This window comes from Sturnira hondurensis, unplaced genomic scaffold (assembly GCF_014824575.4).
Source record: "Sturnira hondurensis isolate 20B ecotype Veracruz unplaced genomic scaffold, ASM1482457v3 Scaffold0022908, whole genome shotgun sequence".
Taxonomy (NCBI): Eukaryota; Metazoa; Chordata; class Mammalia; order Chiroptera; family Phyllostomidae; genus Sturnira; species Sturnira hondurensis.
Genome location: NW_028095539.1, coordinates 7,761,578 through 7,774,514, shown reverse-complemented (window position 1 = coordinate 7,774,514; position 12,937 = coordinate 7,761,578). Strand labels below are relative to the sequence as shown.

The 12,937-nt window shown below is 62.5% G+C and overlaps 2 protein-coding genes across 4 annotated transcripts in view; one reads left to right on the top strand and one right to left on the bottom strand.

Moving 5' to 3' along the window:
- CAMSAP1 (calmodulin regulated spectrin associated protein 1) overlaps nucleotides 1-5,682 on the top strand; it is a 52,453-nt gene extending 46,771 nt beyond the window's left edge. The window contains exons 15-17 of the mRNA XM_037036382.1: nucleotides 632-747; nucleotides 1,202-1,320; nucleotides 3,902-5,682. Coding sequence (XP_036892277.1) covers nucleotides 632-747; nucleotides 1,202-1,320; nucleotides 3,902-4,204 — 538 coding nt within the window. The 3' untranslated portion in view covers nucleotides 4,205-5,682. The remainder of the gene's footprint in view (nucleotides 1-631; nucleotides 748-1,201; nucleotides 1,321-3,901) is intronic.
- A 4,301-nt stretch (nucleotides 5,683-9,983) lies between these two features.
- KCNT1 (potassium sodium-activated channel subfamily T member 1) overlaps nucleotides 9,984-12,937 on the bottom strand; it is a 43,362-nt gene continuing 40,408 nt past the window's right edge. For all 3 annotated transcript variants that reach the window (XM_037036383.1, XM_037036385.1, XM_037036384.1), the window contains 2 exons: nucleotides 11,071-11,155; nucleotides 9,984-10,944 (listed from right to left, as the gene is read on the bottom strand). In XM_037036383.1, the coding sequence (XP_036892278.1) occupies nucleotides 10,824-10,944; nucleotides 11,071-11,155 (206 nt within the window). In that variant the 3' untranslated portion in view covers nucleotides 9,984-10,823. The remainder of the gene's footprint in view (nucleotides 10,945-11,070; nucleotides 11,156-12,937) is intronic.

Below are 12,937 nucleotides of genomic sequence, written 5' to 3'. Positions count from 1 at the left end.
TTATTTGGAAGGAGGTGTTGCGCCTCCTCTGGTAGCAGGGTCCCGCCTCTTTCATGTCCGGTGGCCTCTCATCGCCTGGGCTTTGTGGAAGATACCTCTCAGGGACTCTGTTCTGGATGCACTTTCCTTCTGGCGGCCAGTTACCCGGGCTGGGCTCCAGCCCTGCCCGCCTCCATCACGTGCGCAGCTCCGGTCAGCTGTGCCACCAGGCGCACTGCTGCGATCAGGGAAGACTGCCCCACAGGACACTGCTCAGGCCTGTCAGGACTCGGACTGGGAGGCACTGAGACCCGCCCAAGGTTTGGGCTCAGCTGGCTCTGCCCCCTCCATGCTTCTCAGTGGCTGCTCCCTGTGCAGCACAACACAGGTGGCCCAGTGCTGGTCTCCCCCCAGGCCTGTCCACTTCCGTCGCTCTGGTGCCTGAGGCTTTGCACTGCGCCCAGAGCTGTGTATGGGGTGGGGTGTGGCCAGCGTGCTTGTCCCTCTTGGTGCCCCTTCTCCCTGCTGATGGCCCTCCTTGCCTGAGGTGTGGCTGGCCCAGTTCAGGGTGGATTCCATAAGCCAGTGGCCCAACGTGTTGAGAGGGGACGTGCCTGTGACCTCCCTGTCCGCCCTTTGTCCCTTCCTTCAGAGTCGAGTCGCTGGAGGCCTTGCCTACGCTGAGCCGCAACCCTAGCAGGAGCACGGACCGGGACTGGGAGACGGCGTCTGCCGCCTCCTCCCTCGCCTCAGTGGCCGAGTACACAGGTGATGGCCTTGCTCCCCGGATAGGTCGTGGGCATACACCCACGTCTGGGGGTCACGGGCACGCATCTGGGTCTCCGAAGCAGGCACTGTCTGGCTTTTGGCGCCTTGCGGGGCAGGGGACGCGCCTGCCTGTCTGCACAGCCCCGTGGCTGAGTCGTGTGTCCTGGGCTTTGGCGCCTTAGACTTCAAAAATTATTTCCTGATTTCGTTTTGTCATTCCTGAATCAAACTGAAATTCGGAAGGGGATGAATTGTGAACAACCTAGTCTTTTCCTTAGTTTATTTAAAATTTGTGACTCAGAATTCTTTCAAGTAAGTTTGAAGTGGGTCTTCCACTTTTAAAGGGCACGAACATCCCTAACTCAGCCTGGCCAGCACTTGCCGTAGAACTGCCGGTTTTCTTGGGGCACGGGTGCCTTAGGGCACTAACCCCGCCCTGGCCTGGTTCCCACAGGCCCCAAGCTCTTCAAGGAGCCCAGCAGCAAATCTAACAAGCCCATCATCCATAACGCCGTGTCCCACTGCTGCCTGGCCGGGAAGGTGAACGAGCCCCACAAGAACTCCATATTGGAGGCGAGTACCAGAGTCATCGCTCGGGGGGGGGGGGGGGGGTCGGAGCAAAGGCGTTCGTAAAGGCCGGGCTCTTTCTCATAGCAGACACGCTCGTTGCTTACACACGCTCGGTCCATCACTGTGTGCGGGTTTGAGTGTGCGTGAGAACACACGTGCTCACCTCTGAGTTGTGCTGCAGCTAGTCGGGAAGAGGGGGGCTGCACTCAGGGTGGGGCCTGTGCCCACGAGGGGTCTTATGGCCCCGAGTGGGGGTGGGAGGGAGGGGTGGAAAGTGGGTGACTTTATGTTCACAGTGTAGGAACCAGTGGATTTAGTGTGGTGGCTGAGGGCCGTGTGGTTGCAGACAGAGGAGATGGGACACAGTGGACTGGAAATCGCTCTGCTCCTAAGCACAACTGTGCATGTCAGGGTGGGGACAGGAGGGGTCAGCAGGAGTGGGGGGAGGGTCCCGAGGGCTGAAAGAGGGCGGGGCTTGTCTGCAGTGGCTCCAGCTCAGCCTGGGTCCCCGGGGAAGAGAAGGTCAAGAGGAAATTCTAGTTGGTTCTGTTCTGCTGTGTTGACTGTTCTTCCGAGGCCACACTGATCCCACCTCTGCAAGACCACTGTCAGGCCCAGGGCCCTTAAAGGAGAGATGCGGCAGGCCTCAGCAAGCAGAAAGATCTGGAAGGCATTTGGAATAGAGGGTCAAGATTAGACTTGGTGTGCCTTCACTCTGACGGGAGCTCGGTCTTGGGTGCACAGTGATGTCCCTGCCGTAAAGAGCAGGGGACTCCTCTTCATTTATTGTCATTACACTGGACTGGCTGCTGGCATGCTGGGACAGAGCCAGTGGCCTGGAAAATGGAGCTGATGTGCTGTGGTCCCTGGCTGCATGCACAGAAGTCACACAGGAAGGAAGGGTGTTCAGCTCAGTTCTGATACCGCAGCGTGAAAAACGGCCACAGACAGCGTGTGAATAGACAGGAGTGGCACGTGCTGCCTTTGGCCCTCAGGACGCTGGTTATAAAGTGACAAGTGGTCTGGGGAAGGCTGGAGGGGAGCAGGGTGGGGCCCCAAGGGCCACTGCAGGGCCAGCTGGTCAGAGTGACTCTCACCAGCAAATGACATGCATTGGGGCAGAGACCTGGAGGAGGCGGGAGGGCCTTGCAATTGGGGAAGAAAGCTCCGGGCAGTTGGAGGAGCTCCTGGGAGCCCAGTGGACTGGAGCACGGGTTCAGAGGTCACAGGGTGGCTCCTGTGGGCCTCCATCAGTGGAGGGACCCCCGCTCTCCTGTGAGAGGGCGAATGTAGCTGTGGGCAGAGGGGCATGGACGGACCCCTCCTGCCCAGCCACGTTGCTGCCAGCCAAGAATAGACGAGGGGGGCGGAGGGTGGGTAAGGGGCATCAGAGGAGAGGGTGGCTGTCAGAGCAGGCCGTGGGCTGTGGGGCCTGGGGTCCAGAGGGGCTGTGTGTGTGCATCTGGTTTTGTTCTGTTTAACCAAACTTTCGCACAGTTATTTAAAATAACGCATCTGTTATAATATGTTGACAAGAACAGTATACATTTGTGGCAAAGAACTGTTTCCTAAAGCAACACTAGCGAGGAGACCCTCCCGACTCCTGGCTTTGTGGGGGCAGCTGGGTCCTCTCCACTCTCACATCCAGGCCGAGGGCAGAGTCAGACAAGCCGGCAGCACGCCAGGGCCTGCACCTCGGGGGCCCCGGCATGGGTCTCAGGGGCCCTGGGCCGCCTTTTAGAAGTGCTGGGATAGGAAGTTCTGCCCGTGTCTTCCAGCAGGAGGAGGGCTTGCTTAGATAGTCATTAACGCACAAACGTTTCAGAGTCCAGAACTCAGCACAGCAGACACCGGCGCAGGTCCTTCTGTGGCAGGTTATCAGTGGGTCACTCCAATTCCGCCCGTTAAGAGTACAGCTTGGTGGCACCAGCCCATGCACAGTGCAGTGGGCGGGCACCCTGTTGAGTCCCCGCCCATGTCCCCAGAAGGGGCATCACACACCCGTAGCACCTCCCCAGCCCTGGCTCCTGCACCCCACCCTGCCACCTGTCTTTGTGGACGTGTCTCGTGAAGAGAGTCTGTCTCCACAGCGGCCTCGTGTGCTCGTCACCCTCTGATGGCTTTCGGGTTGTGTCTGCTTGTTGGCTGTGACGAGTCTGCTGCTCTGCACGGTGTGCACGGGGTCCCGTGGGGTGCCTGTCTCGGTCTCGAGGAGAACTGCCCCGTCTCCTGGTCAGGGTGATGGACATGCTCAGCAGCGTGCGAGGCTCCTGTGTCTCGGGCCTCCCGCGCCGCTGCCTGTCTGGCTGCAGCCGCCCAGTGTGGGGCGGGGGTCTTGCCGGGTGCTTCCATTTCCCTGGTGGGTAATGATGCCGGGCCTCTTTCCCTGTGAGTTTCCAACTAACTTGCAAAGCTTGTGTGAGTGGAGCCTCCGTGGCGTCTGATGGTCTCTGCGTGGGTGCCCCAGCGTGTCCAAGCAGGTCAGCTGTGGAATTGTCGCCGAGCTTCCCTTGGGGCTGGCCCGCCGGGGTAGCACAGCCGCTGGGCCCACTCTGAGGCTCTCCTGTCCCCCGCCCCAATGCAGGAGCTGGAGAAGTGCGACGCCAACCACTACATCATCCTGTTCCGCGACGCCGGCTGCCAGTTCCGGGCGCTCTACTGCTACTACCCCGACAGCGAAGAGATCTACAAGCTCACGGGCACGGGGCCGAGGAGCATCACCAAGAAGATGATCGACAAGCTGTACAAGTACAGCTCGGACCGGAAGCAGTTCAACCTGATCCCAGCCAAGACCATGTCTGTCAGTGTGGACGCCCTCACCATCCACAACCACCTGTGGCAGCCCAAGCGGCCCACAGTGCCAAAGAAGTCCCAGACGCGCAAGTGATACGTGCCGCGTGCAGGCTGCGGAGGCGCCGTGGTCCACACTTACTTTTGGTCATTTGGGTACGAAGGGTGAGGAGTCACATACCAGTTTTGAAGAGACTCCTGGACGACAGCAGGACGCCGTCCCTTCCTCCTCACACACGGGACGCCAGGTGGAGCAGGCATGGAAGGACGCACACCGGGTCCCGGCCACTGCGGTGGTCACCGCTGTCCCCAGGCTGCCTGGCAAGGGGTGTGTGTGTGGAGCAGGGTTCCTTTACTTGAAGTTCTTCAGTGTAAATTAAAAGTGACTGACTTCGCTTCCGGGCCTCTCACCTCACCCCCTTTGCACACGGCTCAGCCCCTCGCGATGGCGGTGGCAGCGACCTGGCGAGGTGGTGGGACCGCGCTCGGCTCTCTGGTCAGGGCGCTCGCGTGTCTTCAGGAAGGGAGCTCGTACGGGGGGGTCTCGTTTGCTTGGGAAATGTATGATATTTATTGTGTCTACTGCCAACGTTTATATCCGATTCTAAGATTTCTGAAAATGATCTTTGTTCCTTGCTGCTCAGAAAAAGTTTACTGAAAACAGCAGTTCACGACAGCACTGGTCTGCAGGGCCGCCTCTGCTGCCTCACATTCGCAGCGCAGAGCGCAGAGGCCGCCTCCCGACGGCAGGGGCGCCGAGCGGGCACCTGCCTCCCGGGAGAGGGCGAGCCGAGCAGACTGGGCCTCGCTCCCCCCGTTTGGGCAGTGCTCTGGTGGTTTGTTCACTTTAATAAAGACGGACTTGGGTAAAGTAGAATATTTCTCACTCAGCATGTTTCTCTTCAAAGGTGGTGACTCGAGTGACAGTTCTCTTGGTGTTTTCTGTTGTCATGACTTGTTCGTCCCGGTTCCTGCTTGTGGCCGAGCAGCGGGCCCTGGAGGAGCGCGGGCCTCAGTCCACCCCGGTCACTGGCCGCGGACCGAGAACCATCCAGCGGTCACTGGTGGTTTTCTCGGAGCTCCACGTGACGTTTTTCCGGAGCAGGTGTCCCCCGCCCTGGCACCCGCGTGGCAGCCAGCTGCTCCGACGGCTGGAAGGTTCCGGAGTCACTCGTGTTCGTTTTGCACACGCTTTCTTGGGAGTGTTACTTGAATCTGGCCCGCACTGCAGAACAAAACAGAAGGCTGGTGGGAAGGATGCCAGGCGAGTGTAAATGTCTCACAGTTTTAGGTAGAGACGGGGCAGGGGAGAGGGGTGCGAGCCCCAGAAGGGACAGGTTCCCTGGTGTCCCCCGCTCCGAGGGGACGGGTGGTTGCAGCCCCGGTGTCAGCCCCGGCTCTGTCCTGTGCCCGCGGGGGTGCTGTGCCCGGCGGTGCTGCGTGGCCCATGGCCCCTGTCACAAGCTCTGCACGGGCGTGCGTTGTTCCCCACTGTCTGTCTGATGTTCTATGATATTTATTTTAAGAAGAGCACTAAACTGTAATAAAGTAACTGATTTGCTTTTTATTCAGTGCGTGTGTGTGTGTGAGGTGATCATGGCTCATTTTCTTGGTCAGTGTCCCCAGCTACTTGCTTTAGGGGAATTTCGGAATGACATTGCCTCTTTCTCTGTGAAGCCAGGCGGGCGACACTGTCTTCCTCTTGTAACACAGCCCTGCTGACTTTCCTGCAGACAGACCCCTGGGCGCTGTCCGGGTGCCGTCCAGAGGCAGCCCGGGGCGGGCCGGGCCTCAGCAAGGTGCCCCTGGGCCCGCTGCAGGGAGGCCTGGCCCGAGGCACGGCTTTCCATGGAGCTGTGGGCGTGCTGGTGGCGCAGTGCGGGGACGTGGGCGGCACCTTCCCACCCACTCCTGGGTCTCCCTGACGGGATCGGTCAGCACACGGAACTTTCTGGGAGCTACTTGTTAGCACGCGGCAAGTGTTCCATTCCGTCTGCAGGGTCGGAGCCAGCTGCTGCCATTCGTCCAGGTGTCCGGACCTCTGTCACTGAAAAGTTCTGGGCACGCCTCCGGAGCGCCCACAGATATCTGTGCCATGGCAGGTTCTTACGCTGCGAGGGCAGACTTCTCCCCCACCTCCCCAAACCCCGCAGCCAGACGGGCTGCTCGGCGGCTGGGGTGGTGGGCGCCACGGGGACGGTCCTGCCCCAGGGCACCAGCAGGAGGTGCTGGAGGTAAAGGCGCTTGAGCGAGCGCGTGTTCCGCGATGTTACAAGTGCACATGCAGAGCCTCATCTCACCACACGCACTTGTGTGGCTCCTTCACGCGTGCCCTGGACTCGAGTTCTCATCGGGGCGGCCGCAGGGCCGATTCTGACCAGGTCTCCCTGCCCGGGCTGCAGTCTTCACTTGGCAAAGTGGAGAAGTGCCGCGATTCTCAAGTTGCTCCGAGGTTAGACTCACTGGAACCTGTTAGCTGGCGGGGGAGTGTTCTCTTGAAGCAGAACTGTTCACAGTGGCTTGGGCAGCCTTTTGGAACTGATACCCACCTGTTTGTGCGGTGGGGTCCACTCCTGGGAAGTAGGGGAGCGTGTGGAAGCAGCCCCTGCAGGCACACCCCTGCCCTCGGTGTGAGTATCGCGTGTGGTAGGACTGGCTGCATTGGTATCGCTGTCCGGGCCAGGCTGCCAGTGTCACCTGTGAAGCCAGCGCCTCTCCCACCGGGCCTTCCCTTAGGGGGTCCGGGCTCTTGCTGGGGTCCAGGCCCCCCTCAGGCCACTTCCTGCGGAGACGGGCCCCATCGAGGCCTGGCTGCGACTTCATCTCCAAGGGTGGAACTTGCTCTGTTGAGAACCTCAGGCTCCTTGCCCTCCCCTTCCCTCCTCTCCCTGTCTGTGTCCCCCATTAAAGCCAGGTTTCCCGTACAAATGACGTCCTGGCCAAAAGCCGAGTGATAGTCAGAAGCTGACAAACCAGGCCCTGGAGTCACCTCTGGGCCTGTTTCCTCATCTGGGGAGAAAAGGACACCAAGATACCAAGGGAGAGGATACCAAGACACCTTCGTTCTGGACACAGCCCGCGTTCCGGGTGTCCTTGTGCGGTGGCCTCCATCAGCCCATAGCCAGCCCCTGGTGACAAAGCCTGTGACCTGAGCACCGAACGGGTGTCCAGGGCTGGGTCGCTGGGATAGCTGTTGGGGGCACATGCCCCATTGAACCACCTGGCCCCTGCTTGTGCCCTGGGGTCTCGGGACCTCTCTCCAGGCCACAAGTGGGCCAGCCTGGTCTGGGGGCGGCTCTCTGCATCTGTCCCGTGGTGGTGCCAGCACACGCCTCCCCAGGGGGTGGTCTCAGTTCCTGTTGCCTCTGCCTCTTCTCAGGAGTGGCCCGGGCCCAGCTTTCCAGCTGCTGACCAGGGAGAGAGACTGTCCTGCCCACAAGAGGGTGGGGCCTCTGGGCCCACGGGACCCTGGCAGCTGTGGCACGAGAGTGGCCCCATGGAGGTGAGGCTGCCAGGATGAGTGTCTCCCCCAGAGAGGAAGGCACCCCATACCCCAGCCAGGCCTGCAGTGTGTGCTGGGCGGGGCCAGGATGGCCTCTGCTGCAGGAGGGCCACAGAGCACAGTGTGGGGCCTGCTGGGTCTGCGGCTCAGAAGGCTGTGCCACCATCCCTTCCAGGTAGAAGCCCCTGCAGCGTCATGGACAGGGACAGCCACCCTCGAGGCCCCGGGCTCCAGGCCAGGCCTGAGGCCGCCAGTCCAGACCTAATGGTGTCCTTCTCGGCTGAACGTTCTGCAACCAGAGCGAGGCTGAAGACGCCGGCAACACTGGGCTCACAGGCTGCTGGTGGGTGGGCTCAGGCTGGGGGCCCCACCCTGAGGGTGTTCCCGAGCGCCCTCAAGCTCCTGCTGACCTCACTGGGGAGCAAGGCTGCTCTGGCTGGCCGCCACCCTGGGGGCCAGGAATGCTGGCAGGTGCTCCCCCAGTCCCAGGTAGGTGGGCTGAGGTCCCGGTTTCTCTCGGAACCACTCTGCCCGCTGCTTTGGACCTTGGACCGCAGGACTGCCGGGCCCCGCCCAGCCCTCCGCCACGCCGAGATGTCCACCCAGCAGGGCATGTGCAGCTTCCGAGACCCCTGACTCAAACTTGAGCCCCCGGAAGGAAAGGCACCTTTGAGACCACTGGGGGTGTGCACCACGACAGAGGGGGGCTCCAGAGTGGGGGGTACCTGCCTCAGGGGTTCCATGGGGGCGGAGTTGCAGGCCCTGGCAGGACCCATGTTCGTCCCCCCACGGGGGGCCCTGTTCTCTGTCTGTGTGGCTCTGTCTTTCGACCTGTGTGGACCTCTGTCCGTCTCGGTCCCTGGATGTGGGCACAGGCGTGGGTGGCTTGGCTGGCACCTTGCCCCGACCTGCTGTTCGCTGCCTCGTCCTTCCTTGCTCCTTGCCCGCCATGTCTGGTTTCCATCAGTGTTTCATGGGATAGCGTAGCCTGTCCTCTGCCAGTATTTTGGTGGTACTTGTTTTAGAGAATTTTGTGTGTTTGTGGTTCACTCAGATTCAGAAAGCTAAGAGTGTTCCGTGGGGGTGTGGACACCTTACTGCCCGGTCCCGGGGGCTGCAGACACCCGAGTCCCCGCGTTCACACCAGCAGAAGTCGCCCAGCACGGGGCAGGGTCTGTTGTGGGCGAACAGCCTCCCATTAGATTGGGAGGAGGATTAGATGGGGATGTTTTCCTCATTAGAATGAGGAAAACAAAGGTTTCCCATCAATTTTGTGTTGAAAACTTGGGCCACGAAATGCTGGGGTTGCCTTTTCCTGGCTGCGCTGGGTGCTGGCAGGGTCTGCTGTCCCCTCCCTCCCCCTTTCTGGGACCTCTCGTCTCCTTATGGGGCACATGGTGTGAGGGTACCACCCGTCCCGGCTCGAGGGGAGCCCGTGCCCCGCCGCCCCAGCCTGCCCACTGCAGCCTCGAGCGCAGTGACTCCCCAGGGCAGTGTCTTCCCAGTGTGGGGTTCGAGGGGCTGCAGCACCCAGTGGAGCCCTGTCCAGTGACCGGGCAGGGTCCCCGCCCCTGCAGGTGTGCCCTTCCCTCAGGGGGCTGGGGCAGGGGTGCCAGGAGAGGTGTCAGGCTTCCTGTGCAGGTAACGGGCCGCAGGGGACCCCGGCAGCCACTGACACCAGCCGGGCTGACTCTGGTCCTTGGGCTACCCTTGCCTACGTCCATGGCCCTTCGCTGCATGAAGAGCTCTGGAAGTTCCCAGCCCTTCCTGACGCCCGTCCCAGTGCCACCGTTCCAGGGCTTGTCCACATCTCAGAGCGGGAAGTCCCAGGCTGCCCCAGAAAGGAGGGGCAGGCCCCGGGTCACGTCTCCTTCTCGGTCCGGGCGCGTCCCTCTTTCTACTCCAGCAGTGCCCAGCCACCCCCATCCTGGAGGCGCATAGGGCCTTCCCTGCTTCGGCTGCTTGGGGTACTGGGTGAGCAAGGCTGCAGGGCCTAGTGCTGGTGAGGCACGCACCTCCCTCCAGGGGGCCCTGTCCCCAGTGGCCCCATGGCTTGGGGTCCCCATGCCCCCTCCAGGGGCTTGCCTGGTCTCCAGAGCTGGGCACCTTGCCAGGGAGCCCCCTCCCTCCCCAGCCATGGTTCCCTGCTGCCAGGACCACAGAGGCCTTGCCTCCTGCTCCAGGTGGGCCAGGCCCTTCGTGGGGCGGTGCCTCAGCAGGTGTTCTAACTCTTGGAATCGGGCAGCTGGGAGGGGAGCCCCAGGCTTGGCGCAGGCCGCCGCCGAGGGGCGCCTCACCACTATCCTCGCTCTTGCAGAAAGCATCCGTTTAATGGGAGGTGCTGCCCTGACTGTGCCAAACCTGCCCATCACGAGGGAGCCGCCCAGGCGCCCTGGGTGACCAGTGCCCAGAGCCCCTCCCTCGATGAGGGAGCTCTGACCCCACAGGCAGTGCAGCAGCCCAGTGGCTGCACTGTGCTTCAGACCGGGTGTTACAAGGGCATTGAACAGGTCGAGGAGACGCGCTGCTCTCCACCTGGTGCCCAGGGACGCTGCGGCTGGGGAAGTTCAATGGGAAACACAGGAGAAGGCCCAAGTCATGGCTGCGGGAGCCCCGATGTGTCCAGGGCCCCTCAGGGGGGTCTCCGAGTGGCCCACCTCCCTTCTCATGTGTCCTCGGGCTCCTGGCCGAGCTGTGGGACCCTCCTGTACTTCTGTTTTTTTTTTCTGGGTGGGGCTCCCCGCTGCCCTGCTGCATGGTGCTGGAGCCCCCGCTGGCAGGGAACCCCCTCGTGGCCCGACCGTGGCCCAGACCTTGACAATCCTGTGCCCGAGACCAGCTGGGACCCACAGAGCAGAGAACTCGGGAGTGTGGGTGAGCCCTGAGGCCTAGACGTGGACGCGCAGGCTGGGCGTGTGTGGCGCCACGTGGTGCGGCTCTCCTGTCCAGTGAGCTGGTGTGTCCCGGCCCGGCTTCCGTGCCTGCACCCAGCCGCCTGCTCACGTGGCGATACGTTTGTGTAGACACGGATCGTGTAGATTGGTAAAAACAGGTTAAAAAAAGGCTTCCCGCCGGCAGCCTCCCACTTGCGCCCTGTGAGGTCTCCTCTCTCGGTCACGTTTGGGAGCGGCCTCAGGTGGTGGCGGGCCGTGGGCAGGTCCCCGCGTGTTCATGCATCACACCGCAGGCTGGCCCCGTGGCTGCGTGGGGCTTCTCACAGCTGCGTCTCTCCACGCGTCTCGGGGTTGCAGGAGGACAGCTTGTGGCTGCAGCTGCTCTTGCGGCTCTGGGAGCTGCTGGCCACGTGGGCCAGAGGGTCACAGCGGATGAGATACCTGTGGGCGGGGCGGGGGACTCTGGGTGTCAGTGCCACCCCCGTGCAGGGAAGCCGGCGGGTGTGGCCACATGCCCGGGGTGGGGGTGCAGGGCGGTGTTCATGCTGCTCAGGACAGGGCACTCACACGATGTCGTGGGGCTCCAGCCTGGTGTCAGGCGGGGGGTTGACGAGGACGTAGGACAGGGTGTTCTGGTGGTCATTCATCTCATCTGCAAAGGAGGCGGCCCGGCCAGCGGTCACCACTCAGCCCCGCCCACCTCCTCTCTCTCCCCAGCCCCGGGAAGTCAGGAGCTCTGGTCCAGCTGTGGAAGCCTCCCCCTGTTTCTGGTCATCCTGCCTGAGCCCCTTGACTGGGCAACTCCCTGATGGGCACTGTCCCTGGCACTGGGGGCCCCGGCCTGCAGGGGCGGGGTCCGCCCTGAGGCGCAGGGGCGTTGGCCCCAGCCCACACACCAGGGAGCTTGTGTAACCTGAATACCCAACATCTCACAGCTGTGGCTGCTGTGAACACGGGCACTGAGCGCACCACACACACCTGCCACGGGCATAAACCAGTGGGCCCTGCACACACCTGCGTATAGCCACACACCTGCACATGCCACCTGCACAACCTGTGTATGCCCGTGACACCTGCATTCAGCTACACACCCACACACAACTACTGCCTACATGAATGGTGGACACTGCACACAGATGCACACACCTGCGTACAGCTACCCACCGACCGCCTGCACATGCCTGTAGTTGCCTGCACACCTGCAAACACACACACCACACACCTCTGTACACCCGCACTCACACGTAACCCAGCCCTCAGGCTTGTCCCACCCCCAGTGCCCTGGGTCCCTGGCCCAGGCAGGCCGACCCCACTCCGCTCACTCAACCACCTGCTGTGACTCGAGTTCTCTGTTTCCCCAAACCTGCTCCTGTGACTGTCAGCTCAGAGGGACCCTCTGGGGAACGAAGGGCCCGGGAAGGGGACAGCCCGGCGTGCAGCTCCCTGGGTCGCTGTGGAGCGTGACCCGCAGGGGTAAGAACAGGTTTGGGGGGAACAGCGGTCACCTCAAGGCTATCTCCCCAGCCACCATGCTGCCAGTGTCCTGGGCCCTCTGGCAGGGAGACAAAGGCTTGTGGTCTCAGTCTGCCCATCTAAGGAAGGGTATCTCCTGACCAAGGACAGCCACCATGGGGACGGCCCTCTGGAGAGGTCCTGCCCTGGGTGGTCTCTGTCCCCAGCTCCTCCTGGTGGGAGTGTGCAGGCTGGGGCTGCTGACAAGGGGACAGAACTCTCTGCAAAGCTGGGCAGCTGCCAGGAGCCAGCCAGGTCAGGGGCTGCAGCTGGGCTGAAGCGTTGAGGCCAAATGGGCCCCTGGTGATCTGAGCCACAGTACGGAAGGTGGGGCGCAGTGTGCTTGGGGGCAGGGCGCAGGCGGGGGGCCTTGAGGGCACAGGTGGGCCTGGGGCGGCCTCCCCGCTCTGGGGCCCTTTGGCGGGAGCTGCGGCTGCTGGCTCGTGCTGGAGGCTGTGTTGGGAGGCCCCTCCTGGCACCTCGCACCCCACATGCATCTCCAGGGGTGGGACAGAGCACAGACAGGTGCCTGGAGTATGCGGCAGCTGGGGACACAGGCAGGGTGGCGGGGAGGCAGCTCCTGGGGACCCTACACCGCTGACCACAGCCATCAGCTCCGGCCACGCTGACAGGTGTGCCCAGTTGGGGCAATGTGAATGGAGAGGCTGGGGTCCAGGTGGGGCCCTCTGCTAAGAGCTGGCAGCTCACTCGCTCACTCACACCCACCTTGCTGGGACCCCACCCCGGGCCCGCTTCTCCCCGGGCAGATGGGCCATGGCCTCCTGACTGCACAAGACTGGGCCGAGCCAGGCTCGGCTGTGCTTGTGGAGACGCAGGGCTGCAAGGTGGGGCCATGCGGGTGGCTGCAGTGCCAGCCGGGGTGGGTGTGGTCACTTAGGAGGACAGGCCAGCTGTGCCCAGG